Raw genomic sequence first — 20,768 nt, forward strand, 5'->3', positions numbered from 1 at the left:
TTTTAAAAAAAGTATTCTTGACATTGTTCTAACACCACAGTCCTGTAAGGTCGCAGAGGAATCAATAGTTTAAACAATTTTGAAGCTTCGGTTATAATTATTAGTTTCGTATCGGAAGAACTGCATTGTCCCCTAAGCATCGTCAGTTCTATTTTTTCAAGGGCATTATATTAAATATTCGAAATATTCTCATTCCAAGCAACACCAGCGAACTAGTTATGACATCCGTCCTAACCGGAAAAAAATCCCCCCCCCCAAAAAAAGTTAAACTGTACTTTAGTTTAAACCCTGTAGAATTTAAGAAAGTGACGAGGCTTCTTCGTTTTTGTGAGTATTATAATATGTCAAGACTCAACGCCATGGTGGGAGAGCAGTGCTGGCACCCGCTCAGAGTAGGTATGTGATGTAAAGGGATTAGCATTTACTGTACCGGTATTTATTTTGATGTGATGGGACTCAGCAATGAAAGCAAGGTGACTGCGGTGGCCGCCGAGCAGAGGGCTCAACTACTCCTGGAAGCTTAATCTTTTCGATTTGGATTTACATCAGGATCAACTTCAAATCAAGCAGCGTTATTTCAAAAACAAAACAATCAGATCCAATATTGTTTTCAACGTGTTTGTTTTTTTTTCTAACAATTGACTTAAACGTTAGCAGCAATTGGTACTATTAATTGCAGATCATATTTATCGTTTAAAACATTCTTGTGCCTTCCTCTTAGTGCATTCCTTCATTATTTAAAGACGTCTTGCTCAGTAAGTCTTCCCAAAACAGTGGGAACAATTAAGTCTCAGCTAACGTGTTAATCTTTCACAAATGTAATTGCTCGTTCTGATTCTATCCCAATGATTCCAAGTTGTCCATTTGTTTTATATAATATGATGCCTGATAACGGTGTGACAAAAGCCTGATTAATGTTCTGTGAAATTCAGCAAGTGCTGTCCTCAGTAAGATTTCATTGGCTTTGCTTTACAATCCATACATTGGGAGTTGTCTACTTGACACGGAATTATGGAACCCAGTCCTTTCGCTTCTCCATTTGAAATTTTTTTTCGCCCTACTTTTGAAAAACGTTCTTTATTATTTCCGCTTGGGATCTTATACAGAAGCGCGAAAGTATCTGGTGATGATTCTGCAAAGTGACCCCTGAAAATCGCTACTGAAGTGAGTTCATTTGCTTAAAATTGACGGAGCTACACATCATGAAGACCTTTCGATGATGGTGCTAAAGGATATTTACAACTACTAAGTTAACAGTTTTAATGCAAGTTAATAGTTTTTGACCTACTTTTGGGACTGTTGTAAAACTTGTTTCTTGTCCTTTTTAGAAGTTTCTATTAGCTTACACTTCTGCCAGTGGAATTCTGGTGACGGCATGCCTGTCCGACGGGAAGATGATTACACCGATGCAGCTTATTCTTTATTGTGGAGGGCAGGGAGCCTGACTCTCAAAACATAACCAACAGATGTGGTAAACATCACCAGTGTGCATTTCGTGCTGGGTTCCATTCTGTACCGATCGCCTTGACTAACCCCAGCATTACTTATGGGGGAGGTGAAGGGAAGGACTGACTAAAAATAGTTTCAATCTCTCTGAATGTTTACGAAGTGATAATCACAAGGACCGCCGAATTAGGCTGAAAAACTGTTTGCGATGTTCAGTGTGTTAGCCACTGCATCTGTGGAAAGGCTATCCAGTTCAATGGCTGGCTGGCTTGGTACTTTCTGCTTTTGCTTTTCCATAGCAGCGGCATTTTACTTTAATTAGGCGGCGTTTACATTGCAAGGTCAATACCGGAGTAATACCATTACACTTTAGAAGTGGTATAGTAAACGCCCGGGATGCACTTGGTTTAGATATCTTTAAGAGAGGAAATTGACTATTCTCTTTCTTTATTAAATGCAAGAGTAAAGCAACATCAGAAAGGACTGCGAGGAGCTTAGCACAGCAGGTTAAATGAGTGAAAGAGTGAGGATGGTGAGCGTGAATAACGTGAAAAAAAGTGTTTGAAATGGTTCTTGGAAAGTGAAAAAACAACAAAATAGAGAGGTGAAGTGGGAGTGGGTTTTGGAGTTAGAGCGAGTAGAACTCGGGCCACTGAATTTTCACTATAGAATGTCAATGACAACACACCCTGCTAAATTCCGGGGACTATTTTTTCAATCGGTCAACTATGATTGGGCAAAGTGGAATGCCGGAATCGAATTGCTGGTTCATAACCATTGTGAACACTCCTGAGCGAATACAGCCGGTCACTAAAGAGATCGATAACGTTTTTAACACAAATATTTAAGAACATGGGATAGACTCGCCCTTCCAATATGGAAAGATTAGTGTCATTCAGTGTCATTTACTTACAAGGACACCTGCATTGCGCTTTACTGTACAACTGCGTGTATAAGAATGGATATGGACGAGTTGTGTCATTTTGGTGAGAACGAGAGACTCGGAAATTATGTCGTGGTTTTTCACAAATCATTACTTCTGAAGTACACAGTAGTCAACAAGACGATTGGCAAAAACGAACCGGTTAAATACAGCATAGGGTACGCACAGACCATTTAAATGCAATTATGAGTCAACTAATTCAAATATTAATTTTCAAAGATATTATTGAACAGTAGTCGATAAGACTACTTTTAGATCTCTTTGACCGTCCGATATTAAGCAATATAAGGATATCAGGCATTTGGTGGCCCTTGTTGAGCGATGTATTATTTAATAACAAAGAACTGTTCAGACACAACCTTACACTTCCATGAGCTTTTAGTTGCGGCGATCTTTTCCGAATGCGCATTATTTACCAGTGGCTCACACCATCTCTTCCATTTACAACGTTGAAAGCCAGGCTGCTTTTTGTTTTGTAAATAATGGAACTCCCTCCCAGTCTACTGGCTCCCGTCACATGGAGTTACATTCCACCTCGCTCTTTCTCACGTCGAGATATGTGTGCCGCTTTTATTGTTCCTGTGTGGCAATAAACAAAACGGAAATGGGGCCTATAAACAAATGCGGCAAGGCACCCAGTGCCCCAAGTTCTCTTCAAAGAGAGAAAGCAGCGTACTTTCATATCGACGTCAGAGACGCTCCACCACGTTTTTGGTATTAACATTTTTGTCCTAGCCTTCGGCATAATTCATAGAAAAATTTAAACCGATATTCAAATTTTTTTTTAAAATGCTGAAGAAGCTTGACCTATCAAGCATCTACAAAAAGTTCCCCTTTTTTAGAAGGGGAAACCTGTCAATGTTCCGAGTCAGGGATCCTTCCTCAGAAAGCTCCCTTGTTTGTTTTCCAAAACCGTTTAACTTTCTTTAGTTTTTTTACCTTGCATGCATATCACTAACAACGGTCTTTGGGAATTGTTTTTTTGTTTTTAAAAAGCTGTTCTGAAGGCTTCAGGCCAGACTTTACTTGGAGGACGAGACAAGACGGATATTTAATATGCGGCTCTGGTTCTGGGCATTTTGCTCTCTAAGGCCTCAAATCTTGACTCTAAGAGTACCATAGTGTGTAGGGAGCATCCAAACAGCATGATGCCACTAAATATTTGATTTTGTGTTTCACAATGACATTTACCCAATGAAAACTGTATTTATAACAATCACATGGAAACGAGTCAGTATAGTGAGCACACACAACTGCCCATTTCAGTCATCTCTTCACTGTAACAATAGGAGTCGTCCACAGTAAAATGCATGACAGGTAATTCCAAATTAATAAGTTACTGTTCAAGCTTTGAAATACTAACTTTAATTATATGAAGTATCAAACTGTATCAAATCTCTTTACAAATACAGAAATGAACTAAGGCAAGGTGATGCAATTGTCCGAAAAGAATCAAATCGACGTAGCTCACAAGCTGACAAGAGGCGAGTTCCAACCTATTTACAAAATCGTTCTCACTCACCAATTTCCTCTCACGAAGATTCCCCACAAGACAATCGTTACCACTGAACCCCTTCTGCCCTTAGTTAGCCATGAGATTTACTTTTTTTTTGTTTTTTTATACTATGTCCAAAGAAAGTTTTGCAAGAAGCCCTTGTTTTCATGTGATGGTGGTGACAAAAATCTTCAAAGTCGACATAATCTGATTTTGTTCAAAACAATAAAAAAGGAAAGGGTGATAATTAAAAGGGATGATTAAAAGAACAGGTCATTCCGGTTTGTAACAATGTAACGTAGAGGAATTGTGGACGCGCTCACTAGCATGCAGCCATTCAAGACAAACGAAAAACGAAGTCCACACCATCTGAAGATGAGAACTAAAAGTCGTTTCGCGCTTTTCTGGTTAATTGTTCTAATGACTGTTAGTCCACTATTGTATTCCCCAAAAGAATACTTGTTCAAAAATGCCACAGTATACTTTCGCGACCGTTTTGCTGCCAGAATAATTCCCTCTTTCACCTTTCAAAAATATTTCCAAATGTTGTTGTTTGGCAGTCTCTAAATACTCGTTTTATGATCAAATGCTTCCACATAAACAGTTCTTCATTGTCTGCAAAGTAAGCTGCCATAAATATCTTAAACTTTTTTCTCGCTGCTCTGCGTTCTCTCAATGCATTACTATGAACAATGACTCAGAAATATAACAGAGATAAAAGGCTACATTGACTTGGGGATCAAATTTCACTTGGCCAATTGTGGGGAACAGGATAGAAAAGCAGAAAACGACTTCATTGGGAAAACGAAAGGTGTCAGAAAAACAATTTATTTTTAAATGCATTTCAGAAACGTCAGCTTTTATAGTGAAAGGATTGATAAACTTTATGTACAATTGTGTGGTTGCCCAGAGCAGCCTTTGATTCTCAGATAAAATAATAAACAGCTATTTTTTTACATCGTTCAAGGTGTCAGTGACAGGTTCTGTCTACAGACGCCTAGTTTAACGCAACATTATATTCTGGAACATTCTTTGTAAATAGAGTAAAAGCATTTATATTTTTAACTAACGGTTGGAAAAAGAAATTCTTTGATGAAAACCTCTGTTACATATTTCAATTACTTGTACAGTCCATCTCTTTCCAAAAATATGTTCCTCTACCTCTAGTAGTATTTGCACTTGCTTAAGAGATGTCGAAGGTAACTTATACAATGTGGAGAATGCGAAGAGTAAACCCATCTAACCTATATTTGACCCACTATCACTGTCTGCAATCGTGAGATCATTGACTATCAACTTTAGCTAGCATCTGAGGACTTGCACACCGGTCAACAATGAATTTTAAGGCACTTTGTTAAGACTTAAATGCGTTGAAAATTGTTTGCACATAATTCTTGCATTATTTGCCTTCATAGGTCCCAATGCAGTTTCATGCTTTCTTTATTAGAATGGTTTTTCAGTCGTGTCATATCCTCACTAAATCATTGTTAATAGAGCACTATGAAAACGACCATTGACTGTCAATGAAATATTTAATAATACTAAATCCATAACGCCAAGATTGCAGGATCTTTATCACGGAGCAACTCTCAGCTCTGACGATGAATATAGTAATATTTTCAAATACGCTGTTCCTTGTGCTATTCGTTCCTTTCCCCGCTGGCGTACAAACGTTAAATCCGAAACAAAGGGATGTGGAAACGGGCAAGAGGTCCTTAAATTAAATAAATGGCCAGGGAATGGAGTGGATACAGGTGTCTTCACAAGGATGGGGGTGTAACTGGAGTCCACGTGGAGGCTAGTCTGCTGTGCGGAGAAGTGTCGAACTGACTGTCAGTAAGCTCCATTCCGGTTCCGCTATCATATAATGGCGATCCTGATGAGGTGGCACTCACTGAATGAGGCAAAGTGGGATAATGAGCCGGAGAAGCCCGGAGGAATTGTGAGCTCAAGCCGTTAGACATGGTCCCAGACTGGGACACAGGGGTAATGGTGCTGTTACTGACTGACCACAGACTTGGATATTGGCTGCAATGAAAACAAAGTAATTATTAAACGTTATGCGACTTTCTTATACAGAGTGGTTAATGAGTGCCTTATCACTGTCCCTGTTATGACTGCGCTACAGTGAAGCAAATACAAGGCCATTCGGCCCAGCGATTCTATACTCACCCTGAGAGGAAAAAAAAGCAATCTTGCTTTGCCTAACAACTGTTTCTTCTTTGTCTCCAATCCTGTAAACTTTAGTACCCGTGTAGCCCCCCTCAAAATGAACTGGAAGGTTCTTCCAGCTAAATGTGGAAGAAAATTTCAGCATATTCAGGTAGAATAATCCAGATCCAAAAGGTCAGAAAGAAGAAAATAACAAATCACCAAATCTGGCTAATATGTTGGAGTTAAAAGAATCAAAGACAATGATGAACCAAAGTAATTGTTTTTAAAGATAGAAATTAGTTTGAAGGTATTCAGTATGAATCATTTTCTATTTGTGCCCATTTTCTATTGATTGACTGAGAACATAGCTTTTGTAAGTTTTATATTTATATTTCAAAGAATTAGAATAATCATTGATGGTTAAATCTTCCTTGAAATCAGGAATAGGCTGGAGAGTGGAGTGAGAGTAAGGGCAATATAGTTAGAGCAACTATTCTCTGATTTTTTTTTACACTGAGTTAGGTTAAAGTGAAGTTTCATATCTTTTTTTCAAAACTGCAGTCTTATTTGCCACTGAACTATTTCCTGTAAGGCTTTCCAAAACCCAATTTGTTTTAATAAACTTCTTTAATTCCAGATTCCATGAATAATCATGTTGCACTTCAAATGAAAATTAATTTAGTAACTTTCACTTTGATGGAATACTTATGGCAATTTTGAATTGTTTCCTGTTTCCAATACTTCACTGTCTGACCTGGTCGTGGATGAAATGTGATTCAAATTAGCTATTTCATTCTATTTGCTTTAAGAGCAGGTTTAGAGATTAATCTAAATGCTTTCACAAAGAAAATTAAAATAATAAAATAAGGGATGTGGTAATTGCAGGATTCCAAATCGACCCTGGGAACTAGCAGGAATTCCTGTTACCATTGGAAAGGTTCCTCAATGTTGTGATATTTCGTCAGATTTATCTCTTAAAGATCTCATACCTGGAGCTGGTGGCAGTCCCAGTGTTGTGTGTCATGGGCAACATGCTTGTATGTGTAGAAACCTGTAGACTGGACCAGTTGTCGTGGCTGGGAAGCATGGACAGACAAGCCGAAGAGTTATCAGAATAACCAGCTGCAAAGAAACACCACAGGAAATGGGATGTAGCTTAAATGTCACAAATAAGAGTAATTGTACAGTTGGACAGATATATTAAAGATGAACAATAAGCTGAAAATTTTAAAATGAAAGGTATTTTACTGTGTCATCACGTTGGTTAACATCTAGCTGAATATTCCATTTGAGGAGGTCTATCGCATTCATTTTGTTAGAGAACTGAAACTAAATGTTTCCCTAATCATTCTCAACCCAAGTCAAACTTTCCACTTTATAATATCTAACTATTTAGAAGGCGCGAATGAATATGGTAAGTTTGATAAACAAATCTAACTTTAATATTCTTTTGGTAATAAAATTGCTATGTGAAAAGGGAGTTGCCGTGTTTATAATTTAAACTGGTAGAATATGGCTTTGGCCGGGCTTTCCCCCTTCTCAGTCCACGCAGTTTCAATATTATTGTAATTAGTGTTTTTAGAACCTTTTTGTCTACCTACATGTTCTCCCTGCATTCTGAGGAGCACTGCTATGAAATTAAACATCGCTGCAGTATTTGACATAAATGGTTTCATTTCCTTCTATTTGGACGAGTACAATTCTTCATCTCCACCAGACGTTAGACTGAGGCTTAAATTACCTGGCATGTGATGCTCTTTTCAGCTGCGATTTTATCCCATATCACAGTTATCGCCACAATCCACCATCTCCTCCCCACACACTCACGCAGCCCTGCCCCCAGCTTCTGCTCTGTAGCCTTCGTTCTCTGTCTCCCTTCCTAAATGTCCGCACAAGGCTGGTTGTATCATACACTGGCGTCACTTTTGAAGGGAACACATTCTAGCAGTCCAGTCAGATACTCTATCTTCGACAATCCCAACAGCAGTTCAAACTTTATACACGAAACGGCCTGTTATTGTCAGGAATGATTGTTTCAGAATGTCTTACAGTTGACTATCTTGACCACTTACTGGGCGAGTTGTTTCTGTGCGTATACGGACTGGGGTATGGAGCAGAGCGGTGATTCCTCAGGGTGGAATAACGTTCGCATCCATGGGGAGCTGAGAGAGAGAGAGGGCCTCCATACTGGGCATGAGCATTAGAGGGAGGACACAAGCTACCTGTGCCAGGCAGAAACCAGCCACCTACTGCAGAAGGAAGAATAAGCACAAAGAGACACAAGCAAATTAAAATATTACAATCGGAGAACTTGTCTGCATCAATGAAATACAGCTCGTCCAACAACTCACATTGGGAATATCCGGATTGTTGACTGTCTCCAACGTCATCTAGCATTTCCTTGTGATCGCTTCTGGACGAGAAAAGTTTATTAACATAAAGCACGAAGTCACCATGACCCCATATTTTATCAAAAGATACTTTCATGGCTCACCTCTCTTTCGAATCAAGGAAGGCTTTTGCAAATGGATTGTACTTAATTTTAAGAGCTGTGATCTGTGGGCGAAAGAGGAGAACTGTTGAGCTTTGTTTGCACCGTTGAGTTTCTGAGATTTAATATTTTGGTGCTTTACTCAACTCGAATGTTAAGATTCAGTATTGTTAAATATTATTAATAAGAGCTTAACAGTTTTCAGACTGAATGTGATGATTATCAATCAATTGTAAGAACCATAAAGGACGACTGAGAACTCTTGGCTGCATCCTAGATTTCTGATGACACGGTATCAAATTATTCGAATGATACTTACTTCTTCGTTTTGATAAGCTGTCACGGCGATGAACTGTGTCTCTGGGAACGAATGACCGCTAATCATCCTCTGAGGTCCCCCGACTCGTACAATGTGAATTCTGGGCTCGTACTTGTGTAGAGAGTTCAACATGATCTTCGAATTGAAAAATTTTAAAAAAAGATGTTAGTTCTACTTTAAAAGCTTTGATGTACTGTACAATAATTCGTTACAGTAATATTTGCCATACTCTTTCTCTTTAAGTTATACAGATTGCACTAAAACGTTAGAATTGCGTGATTCTGTGAAACTCCCGAAAATATCCAGTGTTTATGTAACCCTATTTTGTCGAGTTAAATCATTCTCGCTTTCACTGGCCCTTCTCTCATTTGAACGAATTAGGTTTATCTCAAAAACATATACTTGTTGTCTCCAGAATTCCCGCGCACGTGCTCCATGACATTGTATTTCTCCTCTTTCCATTATATTTTGCAGTTACTCCGCCGTAAAATGAAAGGCACTTGATCATATGGGAATGTGATGGGAATCAGGATAGTTTTGCTTTTCGGTATTCTGTCATGATACATTGGAGAATATTTCAATCCATCTTGTTTTCGGATTAATTAGGGGACAGTTTATTCACATATGGCGATAATTGGAAGAGTTCGCAGATTTTCCAACTTCACATATTGTTCAGCATAGGTATAAAAGTATAAAAGTGTCATTAATCGTGCCGACTTATTTACTATCTAGATATGCAAACTAACGTCACTCATCAGAAAGAAAGTTGTCAAATTCCTAATTTGCAATTGGATTCACTGGTTACTTAGCTCAGTCAAACCTGCTCTGTATTTAAAAGTTGTACCTGTCCTCCGCCATTGAGTTTGTTGGTGAGTTTGACTTTACTGAAGGAAACGGGGACTTTCATCCAGTGCGCTCCGAAGTTGGGCGAGTCCGGGTGGATGTAAACACAGCTCGGAGCCTGGGGTTCCGGTTTCCCACCTGGAACCCACTCCCCGTTCACATACTTCCAGCGGTGATTGTCGGCAGCCACGAAATCCAATACGAACGAATACATGGCGTTGGGGTCTAGCCCGGACACATTCACTTTAAGTACAGGAAACATCCTCCTGAGAATATATAAAAAAAATTAAGGCATGAGTACGGAGATGGGGGAGGAATGGAGTGATAGTTCATTCATTGCAACAGATTTCTCATGAATTCCTTTTTACAACACCCTGATGGGTATGCTTGTAAACGCACGACTCCGTAGTCATAATTGTACCAAAATACGAGAAAAAGTAACCCCCCCCCGCGCACACACACACACACAGAGGCACAAGCTTAACATTCGAATGTTTTGTTACTGGCCCAATTACAAAAAAAGAACAATTCAGGCCAAGTCATAAATTTGGCGCAATTATTCTTCTACCTGTTTATGCCTCCCCAGTCTGCAAACTGAAGAGTTTAGAAAGCATTTCCGAAGTGGAGTTGCGACGAACTGCCTACCTGCCGTTCTTAGTAACGATCATTTCGTTGGTTAGTTCCTTAAATTTTAACCACAGATCCAGGTCTTCCAGGTTGACTTTCAGTTCCCTCTCAGTGGGGTCTCCTTTTTCGCTTCCTGCCTGCAGTTCGCTTTCCACCGCACTTAGAAGATGGTCCACGCGGTACTGTCCACTCTTCCCACTATCGGCTCCACTGGAACTCATTGTTCTTATCCCTAGTGCCCACAGTTTTCTCTCAATTGGTTTCTATTCCAAGCTGAATGCTGCTTCTGAAAACAATATTCCTTTTGACTGTCTCACCGTGGCTCCCCATACATCCCAATAAGTACTAATCAATCTGAGGGCTGACGTCAGGTAACTGTTTGGATAAACTCTGATTGGATGCGCAGTGCTTTGATCTGATGTGGCCTCACTGCGATTGGCCAGTGGCGGCCATATCAGTGAAATTGGGGGAAGCCTCTGAAGTCCCAGCCAGAAGTAATTACCAGGTTAAATAGAGCTATTTTATGTAAATCTGCAAATGTTTACACCTATATCAAAGCACGGGGTTCAATGGGGAAATGGCTTTTAGGATACAGAGTCGCGGTCCTCTTAAGTGTCTATCTGTTTGCAATACACTTTTTCACACATGTCGAGACACGCAAACACCGATTTCAAATGGAATTTTGATATCAAACAGTCCCAAACATACTTTGCATGAGGAGTCTGGCTTACCAATATTTTGTATTGCTATTAATAAGGAACGAAATTTAATTCATAAAATGTTCACATATTACGAAATTACCATTAGAAAGTTCAACTGATAAGGGGCATTTGCTAACTTGGTATTTTATGAGGAGCAATTTTCCTATTGTGGTGAAAGAAAGTAAATTGGAAAGATTAGTGCACCCTTTACTATCATATGCCACAGACATATTCGAAATATCATAGTTTGCCAACACAAATCCCAATACATCTTCAGATGAGATCGACTCGTCTGGGAGTTGAGGCGAACACATTCGTTCCGACCTACTGTACCAATGGGCTGATGCAGACGGTACTTTACCTCTCCAGAAAAATTAGTGATTAATGTGACAAGAAGTATTTAAATAAGCGAGTTAGCACGAGGACAATACTTTTTGAAAAGACATATCCCAGATAATGAAATCTTCGGATACAACATTCTGAAGAAAACATCCCGGATGAAAATATCAGGCAGGGTTTGCACTGAATCACCGCACCGAAACTCGGACCTGGTTGTACAGAAATTGCATGTTCCTGGTTAAAGTTCGTACTCCAAGATAAGCATTCTTACATATTTTCAAAATATATATTTATTCGGTTTGTTGACATGATTTACTTTAACGTTATTGATAACAGAAAACACGAATAATCTTATTCTCATAATTGGCAAATTGCACAGAATTGAAGGAATTCGTTCAATTAAAGGCTAACTGAAGACTAAGTTGGTTGGAGAAATTAACCTGCTCTGTTCACCAGCAACTTTTATGTGTGTTGCTTGGGTTGGAGAAATATTCGCGCTGAGTAATCGGCTATCAATCAGCAACCTTTAATGCACACTCGATGCAGTGAGCAAAATGGGGTTCAAGTTCTGACAAGTTTGAAACTACAAGCAAGTTTGTTTGGCAGATTATTGTTATCGGGGTGTTGACGGGGGTGGGGGGGGGAGGAAGGGAAGATAATTTGGAGGGCCACCAGGTCTGAAAAGAAAGCGGCTCATTGTGGGGGAGACTGAGGATATCCATGGTGTATAAAAGCAAACTATTCACCGGTAAAAGGGAAGCAATTTCTTTTTTTTGGGATCGGAGGCTAATTTCAGCTGGATCTCATGACCGAGTGCGGCAGGGGCAGCTACAGATCTTTTGAGTGAGAGCTACAGTGCATGACAGTTTACAGCCAAAAACTTCCTTCAGCCCTATAAACTATGGTCAGAGAGGAGAGGGAGAGAGAAGGAAAACATTCCTCTCACTTCACCTTTATAATTGATCTCATATTCGCAAACACGAGGAAATCTGCAGATGCTGGAAATTCAATCAACACACACAAAATGCTGGTGGAACGCAGCAGGCCAGGCAGCATCTATAGGAAGAAGTACAGTCGACGTTTAGGGACGAAGGGTCCTGTAGATGCTGCCTGGCCTGGTGCGTTCCACCAGCATTTTGCGTGTGTTGCTTGATCTCATATTCGGCCTGGTTTTGCCGATAGACTCAGGTGGACACTATTATTTTAATGATGACACAAAGTGAAGTGAGAATCAGTAGGAATTTAGCACTTGTTTATTTTGTGCGTGCTCAGTTGCGGGATTATTTTGAGGCTTTCAGTCACTTTATCTTTAAATTACCGAGACGAACCAAAACGAAGTGGGAATAACTAACTATTAATAACCGCATTCGCATTTTTATAAACCTTTCAATCAATCGCATGTTGAATCATTTCAAAAACAAGGTATCCAGGTTAGTCTCATCGGGGGCCGGTTTTCAGAAAATAATTGCACAACATAATCAAATACACGGAAAATTAGCTGTTTGTTTCTCCCCGACAAATAAAACAAGGGTCTTCTATTTAACTGCAGTTTCCGCTTCATACCAGGAGAGTCTGACAGAAACTTCTTTCCTTCTTCATCTACCCAGAGAATACGACCGAATTTTAAGTGAAACAGCCGAAATGTGTATTTCCGCGGTCTTAAAAGGCATTTTACTTTTAATTTTTATGCAAGGATATTTTGCTTTGGATTGGTGGAACATTTTCCAGTTCTCGCTCTCCTCTTAAATTGTCACGCCTTACAGCGAAGCTTCAGAACAAAATGAATTTGACATGTAGTCGATAACTATTTCATTTACCCATTTTATGAGTGGTGCTGCAAGGAATCTGATGTTGTAATTATTGAGAGCCTGGATGTGCCTGATCCCTGGTACAGAGCGATTAACCACAGACACTCACAGAGAAATCGGTTACGGCGCGGAGAAAGCAAGACACCAGCTGCAAATACACCTAGTGCGAACAGTTGCGGCACCTAACTCAACATAATTATAAAAAATAGGAAAAACTACAACAGTAAAGTCAAATAGAATATCATTACATGCCTTCATCTCCAAACATCAACCCAATTGTATAAATCCCAAGGACCAAACAATAGACAATGTGATATGAAGAAACAAACCGAAGAAGAAATATTAAAATTACGTTCGATGCATGCTGGGAATGCATTACCAAGCTAACGGTATTCAAAGGATCTTGAAGAACGTGGAATCCTGGGCAGCCGCGGTTCCCTTCTCGTCCCCGTCTCTTTGAGACCATACACTTTGGACATTTACATAGATCATTACAGCTCAGTACAGACCCTTCGGTTCATCATGTTTGGTGACTGCTTAACCCACTTCAATATCAATCTAACCCTTCCCTCCTACATACCCCTCCGTTTTTATTTAATCCACGTGCATATCTAACAGTCTCTAAAGTATCAGCCTCTACCACTCCCCTAGCAGGACACTCCAGACCCCCCACCATTCTTTCTGTGTGTAAAAAAACTATTTCTGACATCCCCTCCCCTATACTTACTCCAATCTTCTTCAATAGGATTAGCCGTTGCCACCCTGGAGAAAAGGTGCTGGCTGTCCACTCTGTCTGACTCTTACCATCTTATTATCACCTCTATCAAGTCTCCTCTCATCTTGAGAAGGAGGAGTTTTAAAATGGGTCTGCAATGGAAGTCCTGCACATGGAGAGTCGTTGATATGAGGAACATACTGACCGAGGTGGTGCAGTCATGATAGGCGTTATGTTTAAGAGACATTTAGAGAAGCACTTGAGTAGGCAGGATGTAGAAGGATACAGACCTATTGCTGGTAAATGAGATTAGTGTGGATGGGCAAAATAGCCATCATGGATGAGATGGGCTGAAGGGCCTATTTCTATGCTGGATAATTTCACCTTTCTTCTGAAAATAAGAAATTAGAGGTCCATCCCAATTAATTTCTCCTCACACAACAATCCATCATCTCAGGAATCAGTCTGGGAAAACAACTCTTCCTTCACAAATTAGGTTAGTGAAGTGCAATCTGCACCCAGCACCCACCAGTGCTCATTTATAACTGGAACCAAATGCTTCTTGTATTCAAATCCTTTTGCAATAAAGGTAATTGTACTCTTTGATTTCCTAATTGGCAATGATCCTGCATGTTAACATACAGAAATCCGAGTACAAGGACTTCAGGTCTGTCTGAACTCAATCCCTTGCAAACAACAGGAATTCTGCAGATGCTGGAGATTCAAGCAACACACATCAAAGTTGCTGGTGAACGCAGCAGGCCAAGCAGCATCTATAGGAAGAGGTGCAGTCAACGTTTCAGGCCGAGACCCTTCGTCAGGACTAACGTTGACTGCGCCTCTTCCTATAGATGCTGCTTGGCCTGCTGCGTTCACCAGCAACTTTGATGTGTGTTGCTTCAATCCCTTGCAATCTGACAACATTTGTAGAAACATAGTCCATCACAACCATAGAGAAAAAATTGTGTGAAACGAGAATTGTGTTGAGTCCAGGATATACTGCACCATATGTGCAGTGAGATTCATGAAAAAGGCAATCTAATTTCTGCCTCACCATTGAAGTGTATTATCCAGTATGAAATTCCTGTATTTTGTGATACATTTGAATTAAGCTCAAAGGCCTGGACTTTTCTTTCTTGGATTCTTTGAGTATGCAATCTCATTCCTTCAAGTCTTATTCGTTGGTGAAACTGATTTTTTTGAATATTTATATTTTGTCCCTGCCATTTCCAAATGTTTTGATTTTTTATTCCACTCACTTCTTGACATTGAATTTGTTCTTTTCACTGACTATTCCATTCTGTTCCTGCACTGTTACGTTGGTTAAAAAGCTACACTGCTATCATTCCCAGCTCCTTTCACCAGGGACCTCAGAATCAGAATCACGTTTATCATCACTGGCACGTGACGTGAAATTTGTGAACTTAGCAGCAGCAGTTCAATGCAATACATATAGAAAAATTGTTTTAAAATTTAAAAAAATCAATGATAATAATAAATAAATCAATTACAGTATATGTATATTGAATAGATTTTAAAAAGTGCAAAAAACAGAAATACTGTATATTAAAAAAAGAGGTAGTGTCCACAATGTTGATTTAGGAATTGGATGGTGGAGGGGAAGAAGCTGTTCCTGAATCGCTGAGTGTGTGCCTTCAGGCTTCTGTACCTCCTACCTGATGGTAACAGTGAGAAAAGGGCATGCCCTGGGTGCTGGAGGTCCTTCATAATGGACACTGCCTTTCTGAGACACCGCTCCCTGAAGGTGTCCTGGGTACTTTGTAGGCAAGTACCCAAGATGGAGCTGACTAAATTTACAACCTACTGCAGCTTCTTTCAGTCCTGTGCAGTAGCACCCCCCCCCCGTACTAGACAATGATGCAGCCCATCAGAATGCTCTCTACAGTACATTTATAGAAAATTTTGAGTGTATTTGTTAACATGCCAAATCTCTTCAAACTCCTAATGAAGTATAGCTGCTGACTTGCCTTCTTTATAACTACATTGATATGTTGGGACCAGGTTAGATCCTCGGAGATCTTGACACCCAGGAACTTGAAACTGCTCACTCTCTCCACTTCTGATCCCTCTATGAGGATTGGTATGTGTTCCTTCATCTTACCCTTCCTGAAGTCCACAATCAGCTCTTTCATCTTACTGACTTTGAGTGCCAGGTTGTTGCTGTGGCACCACTCCACTAGTTGGCATATCTCACTCCTGTACGCCCTCTTGTCACTACCTGAGTTTCTACCATCAACGGTTGTATCATCAGCAAACTTATAGATGGTATTAGAGCTAGGCCTAGCCACACAGTCATGTGCATACAGAGAGTAGAGCAGTGGGCTAAGCACACACCCCTGAGATGCACCAGTGTTGATCATCAGTGAAGAGGAGATGTTATCACCAATCGGCAGAGATTGTGGTCTTCCACTTAGGAAATCAAGGATCCAATTGCAGAGGGAGGTACAGAGGCCCAGGTTCTGCAACTTCTCAATCAGGATTGTGGGAATGATGGTATTAAATGATGAGCTATAGTCAATGAACAGCATCCTGATGTAGGTGTTTGTGTCTAAAGCCATGTGGAGAGCTATTGAGATTGTGTCTGCCATTGACCTATTGTGGCGATAGGCAAATTGCAGAGGGTCCAGGTCCTTGCTGAGGCAGGATTTCAGTCTAGTCATGACCAACCTCTCAAAGCATTTCATCGCTGTCGATGTGAGTGCTACCGGGCGATAGTTGTTAAGGCAGCTCACATTATTCTTCTTTGACACTGGTATAATTGTTGCCTTTTTGAAGCAAGTGGGAACTTCTGCCCATAGCAGTGAGAGGTTGAAAATGTCCTTGAATAGTCCCTCTAGTTGGTTCGCACAGGTTTTCAGAGCCTTACCATCTGGACCTTCCAACTTGTGAGGGTTCATTCTCTTTAAAGACAGTCTAACATCAGCCCCTGAGACAAAGATCACAGGGTCATCAGGTACAGCAGGGATCTTCACAGCTGTAGTTGTGTTCTCCCTTTCAAAGCGGCCATAGAAGGCGTTGAGTTCATCTGGTAGTGAAGCATCGCTGCCATTCATGCTATTGGGTTTCGCTTTGTAGGAAGTAATGTCTTGCAAACCCTGCCAGAGTTGCTGTGCATCCGATGTCGCCTCCAACCTTGTTTGAAATTGTCTCTTAACCCTTGAAATAGCCCTCTGGGGCCTGGGTCGCCAGACTTGAATGCCACAGATCCAGCCTTCAGCAGAAAGCGTACCTCCTGGTTCATACATAGCTTTTGGTTTGGGAATATACAGCAAGTCTTTGTAGACAAACGCTCATCCACACAGGTTTTAATGAAGTCAGTAACAACTGTAGCATACTCATCCATGTTCGAAGATGAATCCCTGAATACAGTCCAGTCCACCGATTCAAAGCAGTCCTGTAGGCGCTCCTGTGCCTCCCTTGTCCAAACCTTCCTGGTCTTCACTAACTGTGCTGCAGTCTTCAGTCTCTGCCAATACTCAAGGAATAGAAGTACAGACTTAACTTGAAAACATCTGAAAAACCTACAAGTTTATGTGTTTAACTAATTGCATTCTGTGCACATCACCAGAAACAAAATCTTGGAATTTACTGACAGTTTTGGAATGCTGAATCTGCCAGTTTATTACACCATCGGACTCTGCAGGTTAGCAAGCAGGCACAGAATCCTATGTGGTCAGACATTGTCCAGGCTCCAGCATCTTGTGGATTCTGGTGGGGATTTTTTTGTAAAGATTTGGGAATCAAAGAGAAAGGTAACTTTTTCTTAAAGTATTTTGCTTTACTTTAATATTATAGATATGCTTTGAGGAGCTTTTAGTTAACATTGAACTTAGAAATTAGAATATTACAGCACAGTACAGGCCCTTCAGCCCACAGTTTTGTGCTGTCCTTTCAACCTACTGGAAGACCAATCTGACCCTTCTATTCGACATAGTATTCCATTTTCTCTTATCCATGTGCCTCTCTAAGAATCTCTAAAATATCTCTAATCTACCACCATTCCTGGCACCCACCACTCTGTGTGTAAAGAACTTACAACTGACAACCCCCATATCCTTTTTACCTATCACCTCAAAATTATGCCCTATCATATTAGCCACCCCTGCCTTGGGATAATGATTCTGGCTATCCATTCGATCTATGCTTCTCATGACCTTGTACACCCCTAGCTGGTCTCCTCTCATCCTCTGCTCCAAAGAGAAAAGCCCTAGCTTGTTCAACATTTCTTCACAAAACATATTCTCTGATCATCCTGGTAAATCTCTGCTCCCTCCCTAACACTCCGACATCTGTCCTATAATGAGACAACCAGAACCGAACACATTATTCCATGTGTGGTTTAATGAAGGCCAACGCATCATACTCCTTCTTTCTTTCTTTCTTTTTAAATCTTTTTATTGAGTAAGTATACAAAAAAGGTAAGCCATATAAACATTAATACAATGTTAAAGTATAATAAAATTCCAAAAGATATCAATACCAAAAAGAAATTACTACAAACAATGTAATTTAAACATAAGAAACCAAGATAACATAATAGTATACTAAATTTTATATATATCAATGGAAAAAAAAGAAAAAAAAAACCCCCAAAAAAAACCCACCGTGCAGCTAACTAAAAGCAAGGCAAAGCAATGGGCTAACTTGAAACCAAACAGAGTTAAACTTAAAATCACGTCCTCAATCCCGACCTCCATTAAAAACAGTGAAAAAAAAACAAGAAGGGTAAATATTACATTAAATGAAAATATCGAATAAAAGGTCCCCAAATCTGTTCAAATTTAAATGAAGAATCATAAAGGTTACTTCTAATTTTCTCCAAATTCAAACATAAAATCGTCTGAGAAAACCAAAAAAAGGTAGTTGGAGCATTAAGCTCTTTCCAATGTTGTAAAATACATCTTTTCGCCATTAAAGTAAGAAATGCAATCATTCTACGGGCTGAAGGGGAAAGATTACTAGAAATTTTAGGTAGTCCAAAGATAGCAGTAATAGGGTGAGGAGAGATATCTATATTTAATACCTTAGAAATAATATTGAAAATATCTCTCCAAAAAGTTTCCAAAGTAGGGCAAGACCAAAACATATGAGTTAAAGAGGCTATCTGCCCTGAACATCTATCACAGAAAGGATTAATATGCGAGTAAAAACGCGCTAACTTATCTTTGGACATATGTGCTCTATGAACCACTTTAAATTGAATTAGGGAATGTTTAGCACAAATAGAGGAAGTATTAACTAATTGTAAAATCTGCCCCCAATCATCCACAGAAATGGTAAGCCCCAATTCCTGTTCCCAATCTACCCTAATCTTATCAAATGGAGCCATACTCCTTCTTAACCACCCCATCAACTTGCGTGACAACTTTGAGGGAGCTATTGTAACCTATGACAACCTTTTGCACAATCCACAACAGCACCAAACTTTGTATCATCTACAATCTTACTAAAACACCTTTCCACTTTCTCATCCAGATTATTTACAAAAATCACAAAGAGCAAGAATCCTAGAACTGGTTCTTGTGGAACACCACTGGTCAAAATATGTTGCAGCACTTGCCACCCTCTGCCTTCTATGGGCATGCTAATTCTGAATCCACGCAGTAAGTTTCCCTGGATTCCTTGCCTCCTGACTTCTTGAACAAGTCTATCATGGAGAAACTTATCAAATGCCCTACAAAAAACCATCTACACCAGAGCCACTGCTCTTGATTCATCATCTTGTTTTGTGAGCATTATGCTCTGGCCCTCGCAAAGCTATGCTGATAAACCCTACTCAGACTATACTTTACCAAATGCTCTTAATTCCTGTAGGTAAGAATCTTCTCCGATAGTTTACTCACTACTGAGAAAAGACTCCCTGGTATATAATTCCCAAGACTGTCCCTATTACCTTTGTTATGTCCCAGCAGCAATAGATATGAAATTAAGTCAGGTTTTTATAGTTAAACAATGAAATTTATTAACCCCTACTCTAAAAACACAGAAAAGTAAACAAACGACAAACTTAAACGGAAGTTAACAGTGTTATGTGTCTACAGCTATCAAACAGTCGAACTTAGAGACAATTCTTAACAGATCTTACTCAAGCACAGTCTTAAAGTGGTAGTCTAAGAAGACCATGTGATTTGTGAAATAAGTGACTTCACAAAGTAGCGATGAGGTGATTCTTGAAGAAACGAAGAAACCATTGACGCTGATCCCAGCTGAGAAGTACCTTTTCCTAAGAGACTACGAAGAGTGAGTTTTCTCAAAGTAACTGACCTTTCGCTGAAGTGGTCACCACACAACACCCAAACCATGTAAGGGTTAACAAAAGTGTGTGCCACGTATGGATTATACCCGGTGTCAGTCACACCCGAAATGCACCGAATGCCGCTGATTAACCCCGATCCTTTGGGTTCATTCGAAGCCTGCAATCTTCACTCTCTCTCTCCCTGCCTCTCTCCTTCTACGATTGCGTAACCACCGACTGTGACTCCCCAACAAAGCGACTCCTAACAATTGGTGGCCCCCCTTTTTATACCAGTGGGACATGTGATGCTCACAGGTAACAAAGTCATGGGATACTCACGGGAATCATGAGACACTCACGAAAATCGATACTGTGGACAGGTAACACCTTCCATGAACAAACCTTAAACAAAAATAACTTTTGCCACCTTTCACTCATTTGGTACCACTCCTGTGGCCAGTGAGGATGCAAAGATAATCGCCAAAGGCACAGAAATCTCTTGGCTCACTTACCGTAGTAGGTTGGGGTATATCCTGTCTGGCCATAGGGACTTATCTACCCTACTGTTTTTCAAAAGTTCCAGCACATGCTCTTTCTTATCATTGACATGTTCTAACAAGTCCACCTGTTT

The 20,768-nt window shown here is 40.1% G+C and overlaps 1 protein-coding gene across 3 annotated transcripts; it reads right to left on the reverse strand.

Moving 5' to 3' along the window:
• Window positions 1-5,644: 5,644 nt before the first annotated feature.
• Window positions 5,645-10,539, reverse strand: tbxtb (T-box transcription factor Tb). Of its 3 annotated transcripts, none has more exons than XM_063055070.1 (8): window positions 10,337-10,539; window positions 9,693-9,957; window positions 8,849-8,983; window positions 8,533-8,594; window positions 8,390-8,451; window positions 8,111-8,284; window positions 7,028-7,160; window positions 5,645-5,912 (listed from the first exon to the last, which is right to left on the reverse strand). In XM_063055070.1, exons 1-8 carry the CDS (start codon window positions 10,537-10,539, stop codon window positions 5,645-5,647), a joined length of 1,302 nt encoding a protein of 433 aa, XP_062911140.1. The 3 variants fall into 3 exon arrangements, with proteins under 3 accessions (XP_062911140.1, XP_062911139.1, XP_062911141.1); XM_063055069.1 differs by having other exon boundaries at window positions 8,111-8,287; XM_063055071.1 differs by lacking the exon at window positions 8,111-8,284.
• Between the last annotated feature and the right edge of the window lie 10,229 nt (window positions 10,540-20,768).

Source organism: Mobula hypostoma, chromosome 8 (assembly GCF_963921235.1).
Source record: "Mobula hypostoma chromosome 8, sMobHyp1.1, whole genome shotgun sequence".
NCBI classification, from domain to species: domain Eukaryota; kingdom Metazoa; phylum Chordata; class Chondrichthyes; order Myliobatiformes; family Myliobatidae; genus Mobula; species Mobula hypostoma.